The 11,126-nt window shown below is 43.7% G+C and overlaps 1 protein-coding gene across 1 annotated transcript; it reads left to right on the forward strand.

The window, feature by feature from the left end:
• Window positions 1–6,308: 6,308 nt before the first annotated feature.
• On the forward strand, window positions 6,309–10,487 carry nptx1l (neuronal pentraxin 1 like). The gene is made up of 5 exons (XM_076752956.1): window positions 6,309–7,135; window positions 7,435–7,642; window positions 8,328–8,572; window positions 8,663–8,842; window positions 9,279–10,487. Exons 1-5 carry the CDS (start codon window positions 6,692–6,694, stop codon window positions 9,498–9,500), a joined length of 1,299 nt encoding a protein of 432 aa, XP_076609071.1. The 5' UTR covers window positions 6,309–6,691; the 3' UTR covers window positions 9,501–10,487.
• Window positions 10,488–11,126: the final 639 nt, after the last annotated feature.

The raw sequence follows: 11,126 nt of genomic DNA on the forward strand, positions 1-11,126 counted from the left end.
CCTTCATTAGACTGCATCTCCTGACAGCACGTCATGCTTCCACAGCTCCTGTGACAGCTGAGTGGTGCACAAGTATGAAGCTCCCACCTACACGCTGCTCACGCCTGGCTAGCTCAGTGCTGTGGACACATGCCACAAACATATAGAATAAATGCTTGCATCATACAGTAGCTTGTGGTAAGGCTGGCAAATAATGCTGCTTTTAGAAAACAATGTCAAGAACTTAAGTAAACACTGACAAATGGTGGGAAGCAGACGACACAGGGGTGAGTTACAGTCACGCTCTAAACCTCCATGTTATTTTATTCCATCTAAATACAATTTGTACATTAAGCCGAACCTTCACTTAGATCTGTTACTTTGTATGCAAAACAGAAAACCAATTGTGGATTATAAGGATCCAAAGGGAAAATGTATAAATCATGATCATGCAGTGTGGTGGCTTTGGAAAGCTGCACTCACTTGGATTTAGGGTGTTATTTAATAATAATTCACAGTTATGGTTCAGCAGCCCTCATCCGTCAAGTTCCTGTAAGAATCGTCACACAATCTGTTACTCGAAGCAAGTTTTCCTGTAGGAAAGTAGCAAGAACTGTTTGATTTGGACCAATAAATGTGAGCAGCACACTGTTTGTATAATCTGCAGCGAGCCTTCAACAGTGCTGAAGGAATTTGAGGCGAGATTGAAATCAAATCCACAAGGCCGTCTGTGATGTGATTGGGAGAATTCCTGATGCCTAATTCATAATGTAACATCCCTTCAGGTACTGAAAGACTGCTGTGCCGCTCGCATTCATCCCAAGCAGAAAAATACAATACAATGACAACGAGAAGACAAAGAAAAATGAATGACCTGCAGATACCAAGTTCTCCTGGATACTGATGGATAACAGGGATCTGTGTCGGGCATACAGTGACGTAGAGATCTACGGTGGGCAGTTAGAACAATGAAAAGGTCCCTATGGAAAGGGACAATTACAAATGTACTTGGTGCAATGATTTCTTTGTTGGAAAGCACTATTTTCAACTTTAATTTAATTTTCTGTCTTACGTTATTAATTCACTTTATAAAAGACTATGTGTGTTTTTTTAAACCCACACAGCTTCACAACAGGGGGGTTCTTTCTGGGGCAGTGTTGGGCTGTGCCCGACACACATCATACCCACAGTGAGGTTAAACCTGTGGGAAGGCGTTCTGTGGTAGGCTGCAGTATGTTTGTTTCTGTTAATCGAAGGCTGTTGGTGCATCTGTGTCCACTGGGAAATTGGCGGAGTGTGCACACAAGGTGACATACTTCTTGAGTTCTCGCCTATCAAGTCTCAAATTGCTGACTTCCTGAGTGTTGCTGAGTTTGGAGACCTTTGATGCTTCTATTTTCATGAAGCGACTCATTAGTGTCTTTTCATTGGACCCTCCCTGTGTGGAAAAATGTCTTTCGCTCCCTTTGCCCCGAGTTTGGGCAGTTTTTCTGTCATAAATTTAAAACTTCCAAGCCCAAGCTGAGATGATGACATCACCATGAGAGCCACAGAAGACATCAAACAGCTGTTTTCACAGGCTAAGACGCACTCCTCCTGACGATTAATGTGCAAAATTGCTGGAGTGGATCTTTAGTTGAATTCAGCATGAATGTATTGTATTTCCCTACATTCTATGAGCTGAAAAGAAACAGAAACAGCCAGTAAGATGTCATCAAAGACAGACAAACACACATATGTTCCTAATTTAAGGTTGGATATTTATTCCAATATTGAGACTTATATTTGAAAAAGCCAATTCAAAAATTCCTATAGGAGGCAGAACAGTAAAAAAAAAAAATGTGAGAGGAAACAGTCGCACAGAGGCAAGCGCTGCTGTGAACAAAGAAAAGTATTTAAGTCATAAAAACTGAAACATGCACATGAGAGCAAAGGCAATCAGTGGCGGTAAGAGTGCACGACAGGTTTGTCTATTTACACACAAACAACAGATCATAAAGCTTTCCATGAGTACTGTATGCGAGCACTTCCCATGTGACCGCAGATTAGATCAGAGGAATTCAATGATGAATGAGTGAGTTGGAAAAAGAATCCCACTGCTAATGCCCAACAGAAACGTTACAGATTCTGTATCCAATCGTCTTTAGGCAACAGGGTAAAAGAAAAAAAAATAAATAAATAAAACTCACTTCCATGTGCACAGTTAGATATTTCCTCATCATCTTCAGCAGAAGAGGAACACTGTCGCATCAGCACAGGAAACAATCCAAATACCAGATGATGCATTGTATCAATTTCAGATGGGCGCTCAGCTCACACAGAAGGAGGAATAATTAAATCCCACCTTTAATAAAACAGAAGGACAGCAATCATACAGTATGAAAAACTCCATCTGAGCAGAGCAGGAAGGAAATAACTCCGAAAAGGGAAGTGATGGGAAGTAATAAGGAAGAGCGTCTGTCTTAATTAGCCTCTCTGGGCTTTTTTTTTTTTTTTTTTTTAAACACGGTGTTGGCAACTGCATGACATTTTCTTCGCTCTAGCCAGCCACAGCACACTGAGGTTCCAGCGATCCCAGGATGGCAGCAGTTTTCCTCCGCTGGTATGGCAAGCATGGCTGTGGCCTGCTGCACAGAGCGGCAGCTTAATTAGCCTTTTATTCACAGAAACCATGAACTAGCTTCCAGTCGTCATCAGAGACAGTTCCACACGCTGAGATGGAGCACATCTGTTTTCATGACCTTTGCATTGGTCAGACATACTGTAAATGTTTTTATATTGTAGGTGTGCAGCTAATTCTCTAATTAGCGGGACTGAATCAGCATTCTGTTCAATGTCACTTGGACACATCAGAGCGACTGTGAAGCAAAGTGAAAACAAACTGCAACAACCAGACAAAGCCCCTCATCGAAATGTTGAGATTAGCTGCGGCTGCCAGATTCTTTAAAATGACGCGATACTTCTCATTCTTTTCCCCCATTATGGCTGTCTTGAAAAGGACTTCTGTGACAACTACAGCAAAGCTCATTTCAAAATTCCACAACTGGTGCCAAAATGATATTTTGATATAGCTCACACTGAGCAAAACAGACAAAAACCACTTTAATGTTTGACATAATAAGACAAACTTGTCTAATATGTCAGTGTTTAATTACATCTTGACACACAGCCACCACGCTATTATCCTTTAAACCAGAAAATATCTAATCCCTGAACACTCACAGGCTGTCAGAAATCATATTTACTATATAGCATGCTGTATTTACACACTGTAGTCCCCTCAAAACGTCCCACAATGGAAAGAAAAATATTACTACTGTCTGCAAACGCTGATTCGTGCAACACTCCGCTGGTCAGTGATGACACAAGATGACAATAACTCATCCAGTAAGTGTCTGAAATCTCTCACTCCAATGTAAACTACTCTGTGTTTATCATTTCAGGAGTGATTTTTGGACACATTCACGCCAACTTTCAGCACTTGACAGCGCCGTGGACACAGTTTGATCGTTATCAATAGCAAGCCAGTGGGGTTGAAAAATGTAAAATAAGTTAAAATAGCTAAGAATCACTGGACGGCCTTGTCAACACTACAGCGGGAGGTGGGAAGAAAAAGCAAGTCGAGGCACGACGCCAACATGCCAAGTTACAACTATTGATCTCTGATGCTGGAGAATGCATTTCCACTGCGTTTGAATGTATTATTAAGGAGATACCCTTCGCCACAACAGGTGGACGGCAGCCCGGCGGCACAGACAGAATCCAGGCTGTATAGTGTGTAGGATTGTAATAAGAGCTACTGGCAGCTTTTTGTATGAGATTAGCATCTCCAGTGTCACAGATTGTGGCGCTGTCATGTCTAGCACAATGACTTGAACAACAAATCATCATTTCATCCAAACCCTATTATTATTTCATGCACACCATGGCTAACAACATTAGAAATTCAACAGCTGTTACAATGTTTTTGTTTTTTTTTTAAATCACAGCATAACTCAATATGCTTACAGAGTGAGCTTGAGGAATCCAGAGGAAAATGATAATTTGAGAGAGTGGAAAGGCAAGAAAACAACAGTGTGCTTTAAGGGGCTGGCTGAGCAGGGTTTTGTAGGCCTGTAGGAGGAGAGGAGAGGAAGGGGGGGGGGGGGAGCAGGGAGTAGTCGAGGTGATGGGAAGAGGTACAGTGTGTTTCTGAGGAGCGCAGATGAGTGAAGGCTTTTCGTCTTTAAGCATATGGCTCTGAGACTTGTTTGTGTGGGAAGCACAGAATAATGAATTCATAATGAGAGCTAGACTCTGGACATTTTGCAATGCTTCTCTGGTCCCGCAGGGCAGAAAACGTCTAGGCTTCTCTGCCTGATTATACAGTACATACAGTAGGATAAACTCAATCCAAACAACAAAAAAGAAAGGTAAATATTGAAACTCTGAATTTCTTCTGCAAATAATTAGAAAGCACTGTGGCCTATTATGTGTAATTATATAACCGGCACAAATTTACCAGATGGTTGGTATGATGGGGAGAAAACGTTGTTTACTCATATTTCTTAGGGTGCTCGAACAGGGCCAGAGTGCATGGCTCCATGTTGCATAACATCTAATGAAGTTTCACATTTTTTTTTGTCTGATTCTGTTTCACCCAAAGGCAAAGCAGCTACAAGCATCACTCTGAGTCTGTGCTGCTGTTACTGCTCTACACATTCACTGCCTGTGTCCCTGCTCGGACCAAGCGTAGGGCTTCTTGCTGCTGACCTTGGACCTGCATTTCACCTCATTCAACCCTTGAGATAAGCGCGCCGGCAAGAGTTACACAAACCTGGACAGTTACATCACCTCAAATCCACTTTTTCTTATGAATTTCATGCCGCACTAAAAGGCTCAAAAGAAATTGCTTTCGCTCACACCTGTAAGCTTCATTTTTTGTTTTTCATCATATCAAAAACAGTCCATCAACTTTGGATTACGGACCGAGAGCAAAGTCCCTAAACCTCTCTCCCTTTTCATTCCTCTTAGATGTTGTTGCATCATTAAAAATGGACCATAATCCGCAGGAGATGTTCAAGAGACAAAATATAAACAAGTTATGTCACATATCATAACGCTCTTTACTTTGTCTGATGTGCTTCAAGATTACCGCACCGCACAGCGACTTCCCAAAATCAACAGGCTGCCATGTAGTGACAAAACATAATGGAGACAACAACTTTGAGATGAATGGTGGAAATGTTCGAGAGCAGGATTTAGTTTAAATCTCTCTCTGCACCATTTGGTTGCTTAATCGTTCCACCCTGCTGCTACTGTAATACAGTATATGGCACCAGCTCTGATTATCATCTCGGTAGGTTTCGCAACGTTGAAATGAAGTTCTTCTTCCTGAAAACAATTGAATGGGTCATTCAGTGTGAATGTCGAACCTGGAAAAAGGCACCTGCAGCTATGAACCATTTAGCTTTCCAGAGCTCCTGTAGATGACAGTAATTAAGCCATGACCTATCTAACCTCCCCCATCTAATGTCCTTTTGTCACATGAACACCTTCATCTCTCCCACTGCGTGCATCTCCTGGTGTTCGTCTCTCAGAAGAAGTCAATTCTAATCTGAGAGCCAATGTGTTTTCATTATTTATTCAGAATGTTTTCATTTTATTTTCAACATTGACTGAATAAATAAGAGCTGAGTGGGCAACGAAAAATAATAAAATTGTCCTTCGTGAATAATAGATTGGGTAAATTGCTCGGGGACAGATTACCATTTTGGAAACTGAATAATTGAGATGATTATAACAGTGATGTGGAGAACAGATCGCCACTGCAACAGAGGGAATAATGTGTGTGTGAGGAGGGGGTGGGGGTGGGGGGGTGCTTGACCAGAAATATAATCCAAGCCTTTTCATTTTGGATTTACAGTTAGTTATCAAATAAACATGTCTGATCAGAGAGAAAAGCAAGGAGGAATAAAAAAGTGTTTATGTTCAGACAAAGTGAGGCGGCACACTTGTCGCGGTTGAGCCGGACAGAAAGAAAAAGGTACCAAGAACAGCTGGAAACTCAGCAGCATCCACAGCAGAGCCGCTCCTCTGCGCTCTGCCGTGATGTGATGTGGTCGGATCTGTCCTTGGTGCTGAATCGGCGGGGACTCTGCCGACCACAAATTGCTGCAACTTCTGATCTGCATCCACACCTACTGCGTGTCTGTGTGTCTGTGCGTGTGTGTGTGTGTGTGTGTGTGAGGAAGAGAGAGAGAGAGAGAGAGAGAGAGAGAGAGAGAGAGAGAGAGAGAGAGAGAGAGAGAGAGAGAGAGAGAGAGTTTTCTCCGTGCGCAAAACAAAACAAACACAGCTGGCTCTCTTGGCACCCCGCCACGCAAGCAACCCCTCTCCCCGCCGCCTACAAATGCGCGTTTTCCAGATGAATAATACACAGCGAGAAATGACAAATAGTCGAAGTGATGAAAGATTTAACATGTGGGAGCCTGAAAGCAAAATGGGTTTCATCTCTTGAATGTGACGCTGCTTCTGGAGCCGATTAAACAGGGACGGCGCGATTCCCTCCCCTCCGGTCGTGATGCAGTGAACCAGCTCTGCGCAGAACCCGCTCGCTGTATAAAAACGGCTGCACTTCCACAGACGGGTTACAACAAGAAGGGGACACAGGCGCGAAGTCACTGCGGCTCATCAACCCAAACAAAAATCACAACCCAGCACAGACGCAGACATGCAGGCCGCCAAGAACGGAATCTGTTGGAGACTTTTTCTATTTTCGTGCCTGCTTTTGGAAAGTTCATGTCAAGACTTCGGCGGACAGACGCAGTTCATTTGCACGTCCGTACCCAAGGATGTGGACATATGCGCAGCCACCCTGCAGAACAGTGTGCCGGGGGAGGACTTGAAGACCACTGTCATGCAGCTGCGGGAGACGGTTTTGCAGCAGAAAGAGACCATCATGAACCAAAAAGAGACTATCAGAGAACTGACTTCAAAGTTGGCTCGCTGCGAGAGCCAGAGCGGCGCCGAGCCCGGGGACGCGCGGCCCGGCGGCAGGAGGAAAGAAGCTGGGACCAAAAACACAATGGGGGACGTGTCGAGGGGCCCCGCTGACACTTTGACGCAACTATCACAGACTTTACAGTCGCTGAAGCAGAGACTAGAAAACCTGGAGGTAGGCTGCTGCGTCTGGGGACATTTTTCCGCACTTTGGGTGACTCTGCGCAAAGCTCCGTCGAGCAAATTAACACTACTTTTGCTGATTAATATAGTAATAACAAATATTGAAATAAAAAATATTAAATTAAAATATGTGCGCGCACAAGTAGAGAAAAAGAAAACGTTTGGTGCTATGAATTAAGTCGATTGCCCAGTTATACCGCAACAAGCCTTGAAAAAAGCCTCAATCTGTAATCATGCCCAGTCAAAACCCTTCTTTACCCTGAGCTAAACGCTTCTTTTCCCCCCTGACAGCAATTCAGCAGAAGTAACAACTCGGTGCAGGCGAACAGCCTCAAAGACCTGCTCCAAAGTAAAATCGACGACTTGGAGAAGCAGGTGTTGTCCCGGGTGAACAGCATCGAGGAGGGGAAGCCCGGACTCCGCAACGAGACGGAGCAGCGCGGCAGAGTGGAGTCCACCCTCACATCCCTCCACCAGAGGATCACCGACCTGGAGAAAGGTAGCTGGGAGCGGAGGACGTGACGGGCGAGGGCGCAAAAAAGTGAAAGGGGATGTGGGAGGGTTTGGTGGCTGAGTGAAGTGGATGGAAGGATGTGTGCAGGGGCCGAGGAACGAGTACTATCATCAATCAAGACAAGGTATCAGATCGCAGTGAGGGCGGAAACTGAAAGAAAAAAAAAATCCCTCTTTTGCGTAGTTTGGCATTACAAGCTTTTCTGACCTCAGCAGTCGATTTAATGTTTCGCTCATCCGCTCAAAGCTGGAGCAGTCCGGTATATTGGGCAGTTTCCTGCTCTAATTCATGCAGATTAAACCATTTCAAACACGCAGTGAACGAGCCATCCCTGCATTTGCTCTGTGAGCCATTTGGGAACTTAAAACCACGCACTGTGCGCCCTCGGTTAGGGACACATCTGGTAGCTAAAAAAAAAAAAAAAAAAAAAAAAAAACCAGAGGCGAAGGTTGACATCGCCGGTAGTCCTGTGATAGACTCCTCACGCGAGATTAAAGCAAATCTGGAGCGTCACGATTGTGGATTTGTTGTGTAATGTATAATTCCTATGTAAATCCCCAGGGTGTGTGCGTTGGCCGCGATGTATCTGTGTTTAACGTGAAAAAAACTCTGACAGAAACGCACCGTCCTCTCCAAAGTGTCTGAGGCAGACTCTGTTTCCTCCACACAGGTCAAAGAGAGAACAGGCCTCTGGATAAATTCCAGCTCACGTTCCCACTGAGAACCAACTACATGTACGCCAAAGTGAAGAAGAGTTTGCCGGAGATGTACGCCCTCACCGTGTGCATGTGGCTCAAATCCAACGCGTCCCCAGGAGTGGGCACACCTTTCTCCTACGCAGTTCCGGGTCAAGCCAACGAGCTGGTCCTCATAGAGTGGGGAAACAACCCAATGGAGATACTGATAAATGACAAGGTATGTCTAGAACACAGTGGAAGTGTCATGCAGGGATTTTTTTTTTTTTTTTGTTTATTGCTGCAGACATTCACATCCATCTCCTTCCAGGTTGCAAAACTGCCTTTCCTCATCAATGACGGAAAGTGGCATCACATCTGCGTAACCTGGACCACTCGTGACGGTGTTTGGGAAGCTTTCCAAGATGGAGTAAAGAGGGGGAGTGGAGAGAATCTGGCTCCATATCATCCCATCAAACCACAGGGCCTGCTAATCCTGGGGCAAGAGCAGGTAAACACAACACACATCTGCTTCAAATGCTTTCCCGTTCCACGAGGGCAATGATTAATGTACAAGAGGAGAGGATGATGAAGGCTGGACATAATGCAGATATCAGTTTGTTAAATAGAACCAGTGTATGTCATGAAAGGAAAAGTCATTTTTCCCTTTCACTGTGACAGAGAATCAAACGAATCCTCGCTCCAATTTAAGGAACAGGTTTAATAAGGTGATTAGATCTTTAACTGGATCTCATCAAGAATCCCAGTAGATTGAAGAAGCACGACCTTCATTCAATGTAATCAGTCCAAAAAAAAAAAGAAAGAATGAAAGAAAGAAAGAAAAGAAAGAAAGAAAAAATCCACAGGGGCAATTTTCTTTCCATGAAGCAGCCCGAGGCGAAAAAAATCAGATCATCCTTGATTAAATCTATTTGTCTTCACCACAGGACACGCTCGGAGGGGGATTTGACGCCACTCAAGCTTTTGTTGGAGACCTGGCGAATTTTCACATCTGGGATCGGAAACTATCAGTCGGAGAGATTTACAATCTAGCGACTTGCAGCAGCAAAGCACAAGTGGGCAACGTTTTTGCCTGGATGGAGACGAGCCTTGAAATTTACGGAGGTGCCTCCAAGTGGACATTCGAAGCTTGTCGCCAGCTCAACTGAAGTGCAGGGAGGAGAAGATCAATGCATTTGTTAAAGCCACTCTGTCACAGCATCAGTAAACTAGTCTGAAAGATCAGGAGGCGATTATTTCAGTGAATAGCATCTGGATTTGTAATAGATATCTGAAAACATAATACGTGGACACTCGATAGATTTTCACCACATCCTCGTGTGGGGGGGACAGGTCACTGGAAGAGGACACTTTGGCATCCTGTGGCCCTCGACTGCACATCAGGCCTACTCGTGGTTTCATTTGAAAAAGCAGCTGATGCCGCTCCGCAGAGCAGAGGATGCTCTCGGAGACCAAAATGACAAGCCAGCATCAAAGCACAGTGCGAGGTCGTGTAGTTTTTAGCAAAGAGAAGTCACGCAATTCAACAAAATCGACTGACTTCTCCAAAACGTCTTTTCCGTCTTGACTGCCAGGGATTTTCACTGTGAAAAAGGGACAAGGTGGACTTCTTTAAAAGGGATGCGTTCTTCAAGAGGTCATGAAATAAGATGACGTTGTTTCTCTCTCACTATTCTTTCTCTGCCACCACCTGCTTGACGTGATTTTGTGTAAAGAATGACGTATTTATTGCCAACATTCGAGCCTGAGTGCCTTGGGCTGTTGAAAAAAAAATCTCAGCACATTCATTATGATTTGCAGAGTGTTTTCGGTTTATTTTCTTGTAAATTTATTTCAAAAGAGGTGTTTCTTGTAACACTGAATGAGACTGGATCAGATTGTTCATTGTAAAATGCAGTTCATTGATGATAATGGCGCATTTTGCAGATGTTTGTACTTGAGTGGGAATGTTCTCTGTACAGTTAACAGCATGTCTTAACTTCTGTAAATGCTGCGTCAGCATCTATGATCTTTGCTTTTACTATCCTACTTTTGGGTTGAGATTTTATACTGTATTGTTATATGCTTAAAGCATGGCGACACCGACAGATAAAAAAGTTCTAGTTTTTGTAATAAATTGTGATACTTGAATCATACACAGGTGTAAACACATTTATTTAGTCTGAAACTTTGCACATACAGACTTAATGAAATGTGGTCTCTATTGGACACGTGAGGGAGCCACGATTTAATACAGTCTGTGATGCAAGTTTGCAAGTTGAACCATTCAATTTGGTTTCTATGATCAATAGTTTTATATGAATGGATCACATGACTTGTTCAATGGGAAAGGCGTAGCTCATAATGATTAAACGACAGAGAATTCTGCAGGTTCGCTCAGTTCCACTGAGTGTTTTAGCATTTTTTTTTAACTCACTGTTGTGGTTTTACAGCCTGCACCTTCACTGGTTTGGTTCTCACTGCTCACATCAGCATTGTTTTGGACAGCAGAAAGCAGCCTTTCTCAGTAAAAAAGCAGTAAAAACCTACTCTATGTTATTAGCTCTGCACCAAAGGGGCAGCCGGACAATGTTAGCAACTAGCTGGTGAACATAATGGAGCATTTAGTAGCTAAATAAGATTCTTGTAGCCAGAGACATGACTCCAAATGAATGATAACGTTGCTCTGTTTCTGCTGGATGGGTAAAAAGGCAACTGTTTGCTAACAAGTTCATAGGCGATAACATGATGATATGTCAGCTTGTTTGCACCGCCCCCAAGTGGCCAAAAATCAG

This window comes from Chaetodon auriga, chromosome 16 (genome assembly GCF_051107435.1).
Source record: "Chaetodon auriga isolate fChaAug3 chromosome 16, fChaAug3.hap1, whole genome shotgun sequence".
Classification (NCBI taxonomy): Eukaryota; Metazoa; Chordata; class Actinopteri; order Chaetodontiformes; family Chaetodontidae; genus Chaetodon; species Chaetodon auriga.

What these genes read in the sequence shown, in the direction of transcription:
- nptx1l (XM_076752956.1), top strand. Translation starts at nt 6,692, where the DNA reads ATGCAGGCCGCCAAGAACGGAATCTGTTGGAGACTTTTTCTATTTTCG. An exon ending in AGAGACTAGAAAACCTGGAG is followed by an intron (nt 7,136 to 7,434) that starts GTAGGCTGCTGC and finishes CCCCCCTGACAG; the next exon opens with CAATTCAGCAGAAGTAACAA. An exon ending in GATCACCGACCTGGAGAAAG is followed by an intron (nt 7,643 to 8,327) that starts GTAGCTGGGAGC and finishes TCCTCCACACAG; the next exon opens with GTCAAAGAGAGAACAGGCCT.